At 37.7% G+C, this 17,559-nt stretch overlaps 1 protein-coding gene across 2 annotated transcripts; it reads right to left on the reverse strand.

Annotated features, from left to right (window-relative positions):
- Positions 1-3,221: 3,221 nt before the first annotated feature.
- Positions 3,222-15,982, reverse strand: LOC108714534 (carnosine N-methyltransferase). 2 transcript variants are annotated; one of them, XM_018258852.2, is made up of 8 exons: positions 15,747-15,982; positions 11,256-11,451; positions 10,043-10,206; positions 8,232-8,372; positions 7,152-7,330; positions 6,898-7,011; positions 6,211-6,314; positions 3,222-3,670 (listed from the first exon to the last, which is right to left on the reverse strand). In XM_018258852.2, exons 1-8 carry the CDS (start codon positions 15,863-15,865, stop codon positions 3,566-3,568), a joined length of 1,122 nt encoding a protein of 373 aa, XP_018114341.1. In that variant the 5' UTR covers positions 15,866-15,982; the 3' UTR covers positions 3,222-3,565. The 2 variants fall into 2 exon arrangements, with proteins under 2 accessions (XP_018114341.1, XP_018114350.1); XM_018258861.2 differs by lacking the exon at positions 6,211-6,314 and having other exon boundaries at positions 15,747-15,981.
- Between the last annotated feature and the right edge of the window lie 1,577 nt (positions 15,983-17,559).

The following is a 17,559-nucleotide window of genomic DNA, read 5'->3' on the forward strand; positions in this document are numbered from 1 at the left end:
TTTCCAGTTATTGCTTTTTACTAGTTTTCACTGGTTTTAACCAGTATTCGTTAATATACCTCTAGTAATCTATCAATTATTTTATTTAATTTGCTTTGAAAACCTCATGTCAGTTTATATAATGAATTGTTTGATGTATTATAAAATTCAACAAAAATAAATTGAAAACAAAGAAATGTCTATATAAATTTGTTACTCAATAAAAAAATGTATTGAAAAAAAAAAAGTTACTTAAACAACCCCTTCAAACAATCTCACATAGAATACATTTTCATTGTAGAAAATATATTTCAGTGAAATGAGAAAACTGGTCGGCAGATACTTTTGCTGTGCTGTATATAACTCTGAAATCCGAAATATAGCTCATTTACAGAAACCTGTTGATTCTTGCTTCTTCTGGTCTCCCTGTTGACTGAACCGTGAAACATCTCCAATGTCTGACTGGACCACTGGGATACCATGAAAACTCCCCCCCTCCGGCTTCTAAAAATTCCATGGTCATTCCCTATTTTTGTATTAAAACAAAGCAGCAAAACAGATGTAAGGATAGTTTATAGTATGTAATGGAAAGATGCTAGGAAAGTTTAATAAAAAGGAATAAAAATAGATTGGAGAGTGGGCCATAGAGTAAGGTTTTCAGGTTTGCCCCTGACATCCCAGTCCAGCACAAAGCATCAAAATGCTGATAATTTTGTTACTGTAAATAACACATGTATACTTTTTTTGTTTCAATAATTTTTATTGAATTTGAGAAATCTAACGGAGCGGTACAGAATAAACGTACAACAAAGGAAATAGAAGTATAGAACAATGCATTAATGGTCATTTCAGATATGCAAAGGGTTAACAGAGAAACAAATGCAGTCTCCATCCGCTAAGTAATCTTGAAGTTATAGAAGGCTGTAGGTACAGAAACTCCTATCTAAGCCAGAACCTGCAATGTACATCATGTTGGCATATCTAGCATCTAATCAAAATGGTTATTCGCAGTATTTCTGATCCGCGCGTGGTCGCCATTCAAAATTGAAAGTTGGCTAACGGTCAATATTATTAAATGTGTACTAGCTGTAAGGGTTACACCTAATATACTAGTACAGTTACTTTTACCAAGGAAATTGTAATGTATTAATAAATAAAAGTTACTAGGACAAAGACAATTTTGAAATTCCTGCTATGCGATTGCACAAACCAATACACTAGGGAAGTATGCAAACATTTTAGGGCCCTCTAATTGTACATCTCAATAACCGAATGGTAGAAAGTGTAATGATATTCAAGCTGTGGGACTACTAGTGTTTCAGTGAGTTAAAGCAGAAACCTAAAGCAAGTAAAAATACCCAGCCCCCGCCCACAAAAAAAAAAAAAAACAACAAGAAGGGAGATGAGGAGCATGGAAAAATGGGTAAATACCAGCATCAACTAAAGTATGTGTATGTTTTTTTTTTTTTTTTTTGCATTATGGGGAAAAAAGTGCAGTTCTAAGCAACTTTCCAATATAAATTACAGAATTCCTATGGTCTCAAAGTTATATGTAGATTTAATTTTTAATGTCTCCACAGTGCAGTTTCTGACTCTTTTTACATTATTTTAAATGTCAGACCCAGGGTAGAAGAATGACCGATACTGCTTTTAACTGCAATTACATTTACAAATTATTTAAAACCACTGAAAAGTTTTAATAGGTTTTGTAGTAATTGTCTTCCTCTTCCGACTCTTTTTCAAATGAGGGCCACCGACCAAAAATCTACTGCTGTTTAGCTATAATTTTATTGTAAATATATATATTTCAACAAATGACAGCACTCCAAGGTTTGCAATAACGAGAAAAAAAGGTAAACTAAAGCAGGTTTATTATATACAACGTTTCGGTTCTATATTTGAACCTTCATCAGGGAAAAACATATATATATTATAAATATGTAAAAAATATTTATTTTCCCACTCCTCCTCTGGAATTCTCTCCCACAGTCAGTCTGACTTTCTCCCAACCTTTCTGCTTTCAAAAGATCTCTTAAACACACCTATTTAGAGAAGCCGTCTCTCACTCTGATTAGCTACCAAATTCAATACCATATGCCCCATCTCTCACCTGCTTATTTCTGATCTTGCCCACTCCCACCTCATTCCCTTTTCCTCTTTTGCACAGGACCTTCCTCACCTTCTGTATCGGTACTGGTCGTTATGTAACTCTGTATGTTCTATGTATGTAATGCATGTGATTTCTTTGTATAAACACATTTTACAGAGCTGCACAATATGTTGGCGCTCTAAAAAATAAATGTTAATAATAATAATTACTTATCTTTCTATGAACAAAAATCTAAATTCAAAAGCCGCAAATAAAAAAATGAAGACCAATTGCAAATAGTCTCAGAATAGCACTCTATTTATCATACTAAAAGTTGAATTTAAAGGTGAATAACGGATTTAAATTGACTATGGTGAATGTGTGTATGATGGGGACTAAATATTTTTAATCTCCACTGGTGCAGGGACTGATGTGAATCATGAATAATCTCTGTAAAACACAGTGGAGTAAATTGGTGCTCTATAAATAAATAAAAAAGGTTAATGATATAGTAAATAAAGTACCCCCTCTTGTAAAATATAAGGATATTATAAGTTACCGAGGCGTTCCATGACCATATGTTTTTATACAGATCATGGAACTCCGAGGTGACTTCTAATATCCTCATATTTTGCAACAGGGGGTACTTTATTTATTATAATACACAAGTTTCAGTGAGTCGTGACAGAAATGACATAACTAAGCACCGTTTATAAGGATATCATTTACAAGCTATGCATGGCTCTTGTGTATTATATAGTGCATAAAGTACCCCCTATTGTAAAGTATGGATATTAAAAGTTACCAAGGTGTTCCATGACCATATAAAAACACAAGGCCGAAGGCTGAGTGTTTTTATACATTTCATGGAAATCCGATGTAACTTCTAATATCCTCATATTTTGAAATGGGGTATTTTAATCATAATACACAAGTTTCAGAGATTCATGTGACAGAAATGACTAATCACTAAGCACATTTTATAAGGATATAATTTATAGGCTTATCATGGCTTGTGTATTATAATAAAATAACAACTGGTGTTTGTGTCCAAGCATTTTACTCATTTAGTTAAATATTTCTATGCAATACAAATGTTTTACAGTACCTGCGACTGAAAATCTGTAAAAGTATTAAAATACACAAAAAAGTATTAAAAATACACAAAAACTTTATTCACCATTTTGCTGGACAATTCCATAGACAAATTCATTCTCCTTAAAATATTTAACAAAAAATATATGCAGACATAATAAAAAGTTTAATTTCAGGAGTCAGATTTTATTAACTTAAAAAAAAAAGTTGAATAAAATTAAAATTCAAGTTGGTATTATTTGTAATTGTGCACTGCCATTTGCCAAGTAATGTGCACTCAGTGTTTGAAATACTCGGTTAAATACCAACACATTTACAGATAAAAAGGCACCTTTCAGAGTGTCTCTTGATTGCCCCAAGACACCATCTTTAGATTTTCTTCTTTTTAGGTTGCAGAGTCCATTATTGCTGTGGCTTGCGAGCCACAAAAAAGATACAGTCGTAGAAGAATTTCATCATAGATAAACTATTCACTGTGTATGTTGTTGACACCGATTCTTTTTCAAACTGTTCAGAGAAAAGTAACAGAAAAGGAGTTCTCAAACATGAAGCTTGTTTACACACACTATTTGTTTGCATTCAGTAAAGGCTTAACTGTGATATGAGCGAAAGAGAAAGAACTTAACTATTTATTGTGTGCAAAGCTTTTACTACAGGAGGTGCATTCACAGGTTAATGGCAAAATTATTTCTCCACCACATAATTTGTGTTAGCAAAGAAACACTCATATACCCCAGCCTCCTGTCATATTTATAAAATGAATCCGCCTGCCACTGCTCATGCAATTATAGACCAAATACCTGTAATGGGCATTTCTCTGCTGGCTTATGATATAAGAGTGGAGAAATGCTATATTTGCAATAAGGTACTACTGAATGAATACACACTGGTGGCCATAAGGGCTCCAATGTATTGTCACAGTTTGCCGTTACGTCCTTTGTAGCATAAAGAATGCATTTATTTTGATCTGTTATCCTGCATTTTTTGGACAATGTTGCTACTGTACTTCCTTCAGGCATTTTCCCCACAATCCAAAGTGCTGCAAATTTTATACTGATTTAACAAACTAAAAGTATATAAATATAGTTCAAAAAGACTCATTTATATTATGATTTAAAGCTGCATGTTCCCTGTTTGAGGGAAGATGAGCTTGCCAAGGCAATAGCCTACATGTCAAAAACACACTAACTAGGTCTATCTTATCTGCATTCTCCTGCCAAATACTGAAGTTACACGGGTTAAATGATTTTACATTATTATTGGTACCCGCACATTACAGGCACATACCCAGAGCCTGTAGCAGATATGCAATGCAAGGTACCCGCTCTCCCCTTAACTTAACCAATGGATTTTGCCGTCTCCGACAGGGGGCAGGGGCGAACAGCTTGGGGGGGGGGGGAACCAAAAAAATGTTTCCCTTCAGTAGTCTATGGGGATGAGCAAGCAAGTTTAGAGATGTAATATGCAATATTTACTTAAATATATATTCCAGTTTGGTAAGATTCTTAAATATGCCACTTAATATGATATAAACTGTTGCTTAAGTGTTCATTTTGGGGGGTATAGTTTTCCTTTAACACTTCTTAATTTAAAAGGAGTACAGTAAAAATTGCAAGAGAACTACTTTCAATGATGTCTGGACCCTATTACCACAGTATGTAATAAGTATGTATGCAATAGGTTAACATTTTCCAAATACTTTACTTTGAATTTGCTTTAGAAACGGAGACAAATCATTCCGGATTCCAAACTAGTAAATGGATCAGTTTCTGGATCAACTCTGTATTGAAATTTTCCCAAACCCATTGCATGCTTTCCCTCCAGCTGGTCAATCTATTTTACAATTGGTTCACCTACCAAACACTTCCAGTTCAGTTGTTTTCAGACTGTTCACCAGAAATAATAGAAATTTTTGTTAACTGCTTTCAATTTACCGTTTTTCCATGAATTAAAGTTTGTTGCTCCGATCTCAGTAAACCTGCTGCAGATCCTGAACTGTTACAATTTGCTACACTAGTTCTCAGCAGCATCTGTCTGAGTATGTTATAGAATGACCAGTTATAAGCAACGTTTCAATAGGACGTCATAATTTGTTTTTTTTTATAGTTTTTGAATTATTTGTCTTTTTTCTTGACTCTTTCTAGCTTTTAAATGGGGGTCACTGACCCCATAAAAAAAACCAAAGGAGCAAATTTACTAAAGGGCGAAGTGACCAAATGTATGGTTTTCATTACTTATAGTTCTATTTAGGCCCACTTTTATTCATATTACAGTCTCTCACTAAAATCAATGCATGGTTGCTAGGATAATTTGGACCCTAGCAACCAGATTGCAGAAATTGAAAACTGGAGAGCTGCTAAATAAAAAGCCAACACACAAAAACCACAAATAATAAAAATTAAAACCAAATGCAAATTGTCTTAAAATATCACTCTACATCACACCGAATGTTAACTCAAAGGCGAACATCCCCTTTCATGAAACGCAGGGATTCAGCTCAGCAGGGCCAAAGTAATGTATCAACTAAATATATCAATTTAGAACAGTTTACAGTGTCAATGACCCCCCCCCCACGAACTGGAAAAAAAAATGTTGGAAGGTGAACAAAATGCAATAAAAACTTTCCAAAAAATTGACCCATCAATGGTGATACATGTGTCAATCAAAGGGGAGAAAGGATTCTGACAATATATTTTTAAGCGTTGAACAAACGGGAAAATAAATTTAAAACTACTGGTAATGTTTTAGAGAGGCTTCACAATGTTGCTATTTGGACTTCTCTCATATACCATTCAGTCAGAAAAATACTATGAAACCATAGAAGTAGGATCAAGTTGTGTTCATGTAACCCTCCCCCAGGTCCCTGTAGTTCTTTGACCAATCTTTCCTACCTATAAAGGCACACATCACACCCACAACTTTAATCTGTATAACATAATTGTAACCAAACAACTCATTTTTATTTGACCAATAAAACCCATCAAAATGACAATATATGTTGAAATAAGATACATTCATTAAAAGAGAGCAGGAATCACCGCACAAACCTCTATGTGAAATCCATACTGCAAAGCAACATTTTTTATATCTTCATAGCTCAATGCTATAGAAAGCTCATTTGCCATATTTTCAAAATGGTATAAAAGTGGGCCTGCAAGGAGGAGAAAATGAATAAGCACAAACAACGCGTCTTAGCATTTTGCCACCCAAGTATTAAGGCAAATATCATTAAGGCAAACATGACGTATGGCAGAAACCCACTGGTTAGGAAATTGCTGTTGTCAATGTGCTAAAGGGCTTAATTTATATAAAACATTAGCCTACAAGGCACACTGGTTAGCTAAAAACCAGGTGTGAAAAAAAAAAAAACTAGAAAATTGTTCTATGTTTAAAACCTGGATTTTGCTGAACATCAACTTGCAGAGCACCAAATTCTCTTTCCACTGGGATAATTAGCAGCTGGACAGTTTATGGTCACTGCAGGTCCACTATAAACAGTGGCTCCAACTACCATGGAGACTGCAAGTGTGACTATACCGGGCCCATTACAAAATGGATGCGTTATGGAGGGGAGACCCAACTGAAAATTTTGCCACCTGGGTCAATGGGTGTTTAGTATTTCTACGGACCATAACATAAAGGTTAAAATACTGGGCACTAGGGATTATAGGTATATAGCTAATTATTAAGTTTAAGGTTTTGTTTTTTCCTGTAAATAAATATTAAAGACTTACCTAAATTTATCCATATGCCTCCTGGCTTAAGTATTTTCCAGATAGTGTCAATATAGTCTAGGACATTATGTGCAGTGTCTATAAAGAAACATGTTGCTATGCAGTCCCAAGAACCTACATAGGAAAGTTAAGTAGTTAGCATTTGAGTCTCATGGATGGACTTGAAGCAAAATAGAAAACTGCCCCAATAAAGTGAGTTAAATACATATTAGTGGATTCATTTCACCTTGAAAGGCAACAGAAGTTAGACTTACATTTGTCTGTGTAAATTTCCTCAAAGTCTCCAGCAGTCATGGAGAAATTTGCGCTTGGAGGGAGATCATGAGGATCCACATCTGGAAAATAAGCAGGTCTTATTTGATCTGATGATTTACGATTGTTACTAAACTGATGGATCCATGGGTAAAGTTTAAAAGCATCAGTTTCAGAACATCTGGAAAACAGGAAATTACAATAGCACATACATTACACACACATAGAAAACAGAACTCAGGAAGTTTTGTTGATATTGCAAAATTCAATTTTACAAATAAAAAAATGTGTATTGTGCCGTGATGTTATAGTTCTACTTGCTGCAAGCATTATCACTAAATTATTATATGATAATTAAACGTATAATAATTTTTATAATATTTTTTTTTAAATAATAAGCATTGTACAAAGTGGTAAAAGAAAATTGTCTCTTATTGCAATTAATGTATCACCATACAGCTGCAGGTATCCAAACCACAAGTATTACAGGAAAAGACTAGGAAAAGACTAGGAATTCAAGGTATACATACAGCTTATCAGTCCTATAAAGGAATCAGGCTAGCAATGGTGTAAACTGAGAAAAGTAAAAAAGGAGACTGCTCCAAAATAAATTGAAAACCAGGATAAGTGTAATAGTTTATGTAGTTTATGAACACTATTATTGATGTAGAAGGCAATGGTTCTCATTGTTAAATGAAACTGGTGCTCTTACTATTTGGTACTAATATATTGTGTATGTGTACAGTATATAGTCCATCCTAAATTCAGTAAAGCAATACAGGTATATACAGTATACCTTAAGTCAACTAGAAAATCATGTAATCATAAAATAAACCCAATAGTCTGGTTTTGCTTTCAATAAGTAAATTCGATCTTAGTTGGGGATTAAGTACAAGGTACTGTTTTATTATTACAGACAAAAAGCAAATCTTTTTTTAAAAATGTGAAATATTTGAATAAAATAGAGATGCCGTAATTCAGAGCTTTCTGGATGTGTTTCCGGATAATGAATCCCTTATCCTGTACTTGTTACATATCGCAACTACATGTTAACATCTGCAGGGTCTGCATTTATTACTTACCTATTGAGCACAAAATTTGAGGAAAATAGCATGAAGAAACTCCATTCATTCCCTTGGCAAGAATATCCATGCTTCGCAATTTCCCATGCTAGCCTACCAAGTCCTGCACCAGGCACTAAGATATTTATATTGGAGACGTCACTGCAAGGTTTAAAAGATTAAAAAAGAAAAAAAAAGTGCCATAATTTACTAAGACATAAGTGCTAATAGAATGTTAAGCAGTTAACTATGGCAGTGTATGTTTTCATAATAAACTTGTATTTTAATGCGCTGTAACAAGCTAAAGCATGCAAGCAGCAGCTTCCCCCATTATACTGCATTTGATTCATATTGTATACAAAAAATAAAACAGAGTCCTGTAAGTCCACCATTTTTTGCATGATGAAAGAGGTGTAGCCTGAATTCTCATATGGGTACTTCAAATATAATGTCAGAAAGCTAGCTTAGCTTAATTAGACTAATTGGAACTCATTGTAAAGATATAAGATGTGCAGGAATAATCAGTTTTACCAGCAGCAATTCTCATTGACTATAATGCAAAGTTATTTTATTTCTCCATGCGCCATTACCCTAAGGCCAATGTCACAACAACAACCAGTTTCTCTGCCGGTTTTTCCAGCAAACTGGAACAGTGCAATGTTATGTGCGTAAATAAAAATACCTTGATTGTATTTTTTAGGGCATTACAACTGGCATTTTAATTTGATCATTTCCGTCTGCTACAATCAGTACTTCTGAAATTGTGAACAAACCTTCTGACTACTTGCTGCCTTGCATTTCTCTGCGTAAAAATTGCAGATCGAAATGGTTCTACTACTATATGCTACTTGCTGTAAGTGCACTCAGGCATGGTGTCAGATTTCAGCACAGAAACGCATTTTTATTTCACAAGGCCGACATGAAGCCTGTCAGTGCACTTACAGCAAAGGTGTAAGAATATGACAAAACCCAAATATCAACTGTGTGTTCAGGTGGTCTGCAAAAGCTATCACCAGTATCTCTGTAGGTTTCCATGGAAGCAACCCAGTATATTTCTGGTTATAGAGAGATCTCTTCTTTTGAACTTACGAGCTTTAGTGTTTAAGCACACTTATTAAACACATCCTCTGGAGTGATAATTTGAATTTCACCTTGTGGCATTCTGACTGAAAATGGGTTTGGCAAATGCCAGGAGAACCCTACCTGCCTTAATACATAATTGGGAGGGTGAAAAAGCAACAGTTTAGGGTAAGGGTCTTAGTCCTGTTTATGTACCATACTTCCCAATGCACAAAGCAAAGTTTGAATAGAATGGGTATGTGGAGATGGGAGTGGAAGTATTTCACTTGCACGGAGCCCCTGCCTCTACCTTTCCAACACCTGTGGAAATGTCAGCTGGGAGTTGGCTCTGATACCCAACATCAGGACCCAACTCCACAAAGCTCTTATGGCTGAATGTAATCAAATTGCACCAACAATCTTCCAACATGTATTGAACAGCCTTTCAAAAGAGTAGAGACTGTTGACAGAAGCAGGTAGGACCAAATTCCTAATAATCCCCTTAGTTTTGGAATGAGACATTGGATAGGCAGGTGTCTGGATGAAGAGACGTGTCACTCGTTTCCCATTGTAGTCAGTGTGATTTGCCATGGTAAGCATGGTAATACTGCTAATGACCTCAGCCCATAGCTGTGTCAGTTCTCACTGGTTACCGTGGGAAGAGACCAATGTTAGTAACCAGTTTTTGACACAGTGATGTTTCCTAGGGAAAAAGCCAGTGTCAAAATGTACATCAAAAGCCTAAAATTAAGAACAAACAGTGAAGTACTTACCCGTTATCTTTGGGGAAATGTTTAAGAATTTCGTCAACAATAGGCTGGTAACATGCGTCTCTCTCGGCCTTGCCATCCTCACTCCAATCTCTCACAAACTGCTTTATAGTAGATTTAAGCTTGTCCATATCAAAGGTGGATGGAGGAGTAGGCTTTCTGTAACCCTGTGTATTGGAAACATAGGCTTACATACTATGTGATCTGTTTTCAATGGGAGGTCCATCTATAAATACAGCAATAAACACAAATGCTCAACAGGTCAAATGGTTGTCACGTGGAAAATCAATTCGAATAACACAAAATATACTGTATGTCCTGTGAGAGCAGAGTGTTTGCAGTGCATATGCATCTAAAAATCTATAACAGGCTTTTGTATCCATGAGCCTTTATAAAATGTTGACATGTAGAGCATTCCAGGAGCTTCACAGTACTGCACGTGTAAACTGATCTTGTTCTTCCTGCAGGTGGATACTTATGGGAACAAAGATCAACATTTAGCATCTATCCTTGAGTTTATAGACCCACAGGGAAGAATTACATTAAGGTCCTCAAAGGGGTTCTCTACCTAAAAAAGTTTTTATGCATAGTAAAAGAAAATATATTGCTAAGCAATTAATTTATCCTACGCTATATACAATAATGAAACATTTTAACTGATTTAAAGATATGTAAATGTAACTGCTATTGAGAATGGAATCGGTTTACATTCTCTGCACTCTTGGCTCTGACTTCTGAAACAATGTCGCAAGGCAGAGAGTCAGATCCAAAGAACAGAAAGGGAGGTACAAAACAATTCAATTACATTGAGAATAACTTTAAAAACACATTTATTTAGGGTTTAGCGTGATTAAAGTATTTTACGTGTATTTAACGGAGACGTATACTACCCACTGACTACCATTACATTATGAATATTGAGCGTCACTTGCAGTTTTGCATGCCTTGCACCCCAGTGATTAGTTAGGGAATAAAGAGACCATTCTGACATAAAGTGGAACTTTGCAGTTACCACCCCATTCCCTACAGCTACGAATGCACTATTAAACATGCAAAAACATTATTTCTATAAATGAATACAAAGAATATGTGCAGTGCATTTAGATCGGTTATCAAGAAGAAAAAAAAATCTCAATGACGAACAGTTCAAATTTAAACATTTTGTTTCTGTTGATATTATATTCCCACTGTATATTTTATATAAAAGTGTACTTGCATTTTCACCGTATTCTTTGTTTTCAAACATATGGGTGCAATCATCCACAATCATTTGCAGAATTTTCTGATTGTGATCTATGCACTGACGGATGCAGTCCAAGTGAGGAACGAAGTGAGGAAGCAATTCCTGCTGATTTTTTGGCAGGGATTTAAACTGTCTTTCTGTGCGGTTCACTTGTTCATGAATGCTACTCCTGAATAAGCAAAGAACAAAATCATTAGTGAAAAAAATGTAGGTTAAATATAAAGAAACTAATTTCAAAGAACATTTGTGGATTACATTTGTACTGGACACTTCTACCACAGGACTGTTTGAAGGAGAAGGAAAGGCTTGGTGCACTTGGGGTGGATGCTAGGCACCCCCAAGTGATTTTATTGACTTAGCTAAACCCCAGGCCTGTGCTCCTATCAGCAGAAAACTGCACCGGCCAAGTGTTATACCAGCGAGCACCACAGAGCGATCCTCTTCCGGCTTCTTCTTTCTTCAAATTTCCCAGGGCAAACGCATTCGCAGTTGAACGAAATAGGCGACTTTTTAGTTAAAGTTCGGCTTCTCGTTCTACTGCGCATGCGTGCGAAGACAGAGGAAGATGGAAGAGGGTCGCTCTGTGGTGCTCACTGGTATAACCCCGGGCCGGTGCAGTTTTCTGCTGATAGGAACACCGGCCCGGGGTTTCAGGAAGTCAATAACATTTAGCACCCCCAAGCCTTCTCCTTTAAGGAGCTTGTCTTTAGTGCTCTGTGCTTCTGCGAATGCCATAACTTGTACTAAACAATTGAACTTAAAACATGTGTTTGGGAGGTGAACTGCTCCTTTAATAACTTAAAACTGCCATTATTAATGTAAAAATAATTTCTATGTCTGCCATCTAAATTGCTTTTATAAATTAAACTGTTCCCCATCATATAAAAGGTATCCCATTCCCAGTTCTTCACTAAAAAGTTTCCTGCACATAACCAATGACTACAAGACTGTGCAGCATTACAACTGATATACTGACATTTTATTTTAAAGGAGAATTCAACCCTTTAAGAAAAAAACCTGTACCCCCCACCCCACGGAGATCCCCCCCAGCCTAACTGCCCCTGGGAAAATGCCCCATACTTTAAACTTACCCCTCAGTGCAGATTCGGGCATCGGAGTTCCACACAGCCATCTTCTGGGTCTTCTGCAAGCTGAGTAAGAGATTGGCGTGTTGGTGCATGCACAGTTGGAGCAATTTGCTGTTTGCAACAACTGGGCATGTGCTGAAACTCACAAAAATTGCCGTAGCGCTGGAAGAAGAGACGAAGACCTGGAAGATGGCTGCGTGGAACTCTGATACCTGAATCTGCGCCGAGGGGCAAGTATGAAGTATGGCGCATTTACTCCGGGGGGGGGGGGGGGCAGGAGGGTCTCTGTGGGGTGGGGCACGGGTTTTTTCCTTAAAGGGTTGCATTCTCCTTTAAAAGGATCACTCCTGCCTTAATCCACACATAAAATGGCCTTGAAAAAGCCATTTTAACGAAACGCGCGTTCGCGGAATAACTGCCGTGTGATTTGTTTTTAAGAAATTTTAGCTTAAAAGCCTTCGAATTTAAATAAGAAATTGGTCGGGCAGGGTGGGCAGCGGGTCAAATTGGCAATCGGTTCAATCTCTTTCTTCTATTGCGGTCCCGCACTGGGATTCCCAAGGGACCATTGATTTGTGTTTTTTTGAGGTTAAGATAGTTCTTTATAAGTTAGGGCAAGTTAAAATTTGAGACCACAGTCTTGGTTACCCTGCCTTTCTCCATCTTTGTGGTGTCCCAGGATTAGAAATGAATTAGGCAGAAGTTTTGGGGACAACTCCACCTTCTCTTTTCCTTTTCTCACTATTTTCAGTTGAACGGAGTCCATTGGAATTCATTTATCCTGAAATACTTAATTGGTAAAAATGAATTTTACTATTTTATTAAATCACCATTATATGGGACAATTATTTATTAGCACTGCACTTTATTACTTCATAATCTATTAAGGGATTAACGGATTTATTGAAAACTTTATGAATTGATTTAACTAAAAGAACTGCACTTATAAACTATTAATGGTCTGAACTCATTAATTAACGGGTTATATTTTATTTATACCCAGCACTCTTTTATACATAGTTTTTTAAGGTACTATCATATATGCTCCACTTAGTTTTTATATATTTATTAATATAAATGCACTAGCACTTTAATACAGAAACTGGCTAATTGCAATATTAAGATTAAGTGGGAGTGGCATTTATCCTAATTAAGAGTATTCAGTATTTTTTTTTAAATAACATTGTGAAATTTCAGCGCTGGTGGAAGAGTGTTTTTTTTTTTTCTTTCTTTTAATCATGTAATCCACACATGCCAGTTCATTACACGGACTGTTCACCTTTAAATTAAAACTTTTTTTTTAAATTAACTTTTAGTGAATTTCTAATTTGCAACTGGTATTCATTTTTTTTTATTATTTGCAGTTTTCCAGTCATTTAGCTTTTTATTCAGCAGCTCTAGTGTTTGCAATTTCAGCCATCTGGTTGCTAGAGCCCAAATAAATCTAGCAACCATGAATTGCTTTGGATACCCTACAATCTGGTTTTAAGCCACAACACTCCACGGAAACTGCCCTGACTCGACTGACTAATGACCTTTTAACCGCTAAAGCCAACAATCACTTCTCACTACTAATACTGCTTGATCTCTCAGCCGCATTTGACACTGTAGATCACCCTCTCCTCCTCCAGTCCCTCCAGTCACTTGGCCTTCGTGACACAGCCCTGTCCTGGTTCTCTTCTTACATCACCAATCGTTCCTTCAGTGTCTCCTACAATGGAGTAGCATCTTCTCCCCTACCTCTTTCTGTTGGAGTTCCCCAAGGCTCTGTCCTGGGACCATTACTATTCTCCCTCTATACTTCCTCCCTTGGCAAATTAATAAATTCTTATGGTTTCCACTACCACCTCTATGCTGACGATACTCAGATCTATCTCTCATCTCCTGACCTCAACCCAGAACTCCTAACTCGCGTCTCCTCCTGCCTGTCCGCTATCTCTACCTGGATGTCACAACGCTACCTTAAATTAAACCTCTCTAAAACTGAAATGGTTCTCTTTCCTCCAACTAACACCAGTAGCATCCCCGAAGTATCCATCATAGTTAACAATTCCACTATCACCCCCTCTCCCCAGGCCCGGTGCCTTGGGGTTATCCTAGATTCTGCCCTGTCATTCACTCCTCATATCCAGTCACTTATTAAATCTTGTCACTTCCACCTAAAGAACATATCCAAAATACGATCATTTATCACCCAAGACGCTGCCAAAATTCTTATTCACTCTCTCATCATATCGCGTCTAGACTACTGTAACTCTCTTTTAATTGGCCTCCCCCTCCAGAGACTGTCACCTCTCCAGTCCATAATGAACACTGCTGCGAGGCTCATACACCTCAGCAACCGCTCCTCCTCTGCCTCGCCATTCTGTCAATCCCTGCACTGGCTTCCGTTACCTTTCAGAATCAAATTCAAATTAATGACACTGACTTTCAAAGCACTTCATAACTCTGCCCCACCCTACATCTCTGAACTCATCTCTATATACTCACCCACTCGCTTACTACGCTCCTCTACTGACCTGCTACTCAACTCTTCTCTCATTACCTCCTCACATGCTCGCATTCAAGACTTTGCAAGGGCTGCACCCCTCCTCTGGAACGCTCTCCCACGGTCTGTCCGACTTTCTCCCAACCTTTCTACTTTCAAGAAATCTCTGAAAACGCACTTCTTTCGAGAAGCCTACCCTCACTCTGCTTAACTACCAAACGCAATACCACATTTCTCACCCACTCAATTCGATCTTGCCCACTCCCACACCTTGCGTATTACTCCCTTCCCTTTAGACTGTATGCCTATGCATAGGGCCTTCCTCACCTTTTTGTACCTGTATTGATTGTGATGTTTGTTACTCCATATATTCTATGTATGTAATTCATGTGATGTAGTTGTATAATCACATTTACTTTACAGTGCTACGCAATATGTTGGCGCTATATAAATACATGTTAATAATAATAATAATAAAATAATAATAAGAGACTGAAAGATGAATAGAAGGAGGCTTGGATAGAAAGGACGAGTAATAAAAAATATCAACAGCAATAAATGTTTAGACTTAAAAGAACATTTGTTTTTTAAGATGGGGGGGTCAGTGACCCCATCTGAAAGCGGGAAAGTGTCAGAAAATAATTCAAAAACTAGAATAAAAAAGACCAATTAAAAAGTTGCTTAGAATGAGGCACTCAATGCTCAGAGACAGCATCGAAGGCATATAGACTTATTCCATGATATATATATATATATTGCAGTGCTCTCCAGTTACTATTTAAACTAGTCCCGGCATCGCTAGACAACCAGCATGGATGCTGCAAAGTGCAAACAAACAAAGCGAGCGGAAGTGCACGTTGGACATGGCAGCCACACAAAGATAATCACCCATAGCCTGTGAAGGCATTGATGATCTTCCAGAAGTGCTCTTTTTCCAGCGCCTCTTCCTCCTCTGGACTTTTGCGCTGACGTCGCTCCCTATAGGCACAGATATCCTGCTCCTCCATACCGCCCGACAATTCCGGATCGCTGCTTAAACGTCCCACAACCCCATTAACGTTCAGTTCCAGCCTGACAGCTAATCCCGACGCCACAAATCCTATCTCGCGAGATGGTGGCGTCACGACTACATGTATATAAATGCGTGACGCGGCGCGTATCTGGCGTGAGGGAGTGATAGCAAGGATAGCATAGGGGTAATGGGTCGTGGTTTGCCAGTCATACCCGCTGCCCAGGGTTGCCAGGTAGTACAAACTAGCCAAGGAACAGTTTTGGGCTATTTTTTGGCCTTCTGCTGTTTTGTACTTCGGAAACCTGCCAAGGTTTTTTCTTGCCCTAATGTGCCAAGCCTGCGTCTCCCATTGCATGTTGGGTAATGTAGGTTTTGTTTAACAATTTGCCGACTGCCAAGTTTAACGTAAGACTACAAAACCCAGCATGCAATGGGACTGACTTGTGTAGAAGTCTGGAGTTTGGGCTCTGTACCCCAGTCTTAAGCATTCTCTTGTTTTCCTGTGACTAGGGTTGCCACCCGGCCGGTATTTTACCGGCCTAGCCGTTAAAATACCTGCCATGGCCGGGGCGGTATTACAAATTTACCGGCAATGTAGCTGCCAGTAAATTTGTAATACAATTAAAAGGAGCCCTCGGCCTGCCCCCCAATCCCCTGGAACTTACCTTTTCTTTTACTTCTTCTAGCGTCCGTGGTGTGGCCCCGCCCCTTTGTGTCCCCGCCCCCCAAAGATTTTTAAAAAGGTGGCAACCCTACCTGTGACTTTGCCGAATTTCAGACAATTTTGGGGCAAAAATCTGCTGGCCATCAAAATGTCTAGAAGTTGACCTGTTTTACCAATATTTATTGAAATTTTATATGTATTAGGCCCTCCTGAGCCCCCCTCTGTATTTACGCCCCTGGAGATAGGCGATTCTGTACCGTTTTGCTTCATGGAAACATTTTTCACATATTCATTTTTTTTTACTTTTTTTCACTGCACATAATATGCTCTATTGGGCTACCTTTGAAGTGCCTCTTGGCTAGTTTTGTAGCTGACTTTGGCTTCTGTTTTTGAAAATTAGACCTGGCAACCCTGCCGCTGCCTCCAGAGTGTCAGCTCCCAGTATTGGCCAAGAGAAGAAAGAACAAAGTAAAACACTTCTCACTTCTTATTCCAATCTGACCCCAAAGGAAGGTTTTTCGTGCAAACTAGGGCCTGGTGAAATGTAGTGATCTTGCTAGTTTTTTTTTCTACTCTCAGGGTCCCATTGTTTTTAGTGCAAACGAAGGCTAGATTTTTTCACAATTCGGGACAAATTCACGTTTTAGGAAAACCTCAGGAGCTGCTATGGCAGCTAGAGAATATACACACTGATTGCAAATGCATTCAGATTGTGATTTTACTTATTTAAGACAATAGGTAAAATTGCAAATTGAACCTGACTGCAATCAGTATGGTTATTTTTTAGCTGCCATAGCAGCTCCTGAGATTTTCCTAAAATAGGCATTTTTGTCCCAAATTGTAGAAGAGAAGCGGCTACATCTGTATGAATTACACTTAACTATACGTCCTAAAAGTCCCTGCAGCATATCTATTGTGCCTGCAAATGGACAGTGGATCTACAATCAATGAGCCAATGACATCACAAGCACCACCACCACTTTTGGGGCTGCAACCTCTTTCCTACTGGGTTTTATTCCACTTGG

Source organism: Xenopus laevis, chromosome 1L, assembly GCF_017654675.1.
Source record: "Xenopus laevis strain J_2021 chromosome 1L, Xenopus_laevis_v10.1, whole genome shotgun sequence".
Lineage (NCBI taxonomy): Eukaryota > Metazoa > Chordata > Amphibia > Anura > Pipidae > Xenopus > Xenopus laevis.

Coding starts and splice junctions, on each gene's coding strand:
- LOC108714534 (XM_018258852.2), bottom strand. CDS start 15,865: ATGGAGGAGCAGGATATCTGTGCCTATAGGGAGCGACGTCAGCGCAAA. Junction 11,452..15,746: donor AATGCCTTCACAGGCTATGG/GTGATTATCTTT, acceptor TTGCTTATTCAG/GAGTAGCATTCATGAACAAG. Junction 6,315..6,897: donor AGGCATATGGATAAATTTAG/GTAAGTCTTTAA, acceptor TCCTCCTTGCAG/GCCCACTTTTATACCATTTT.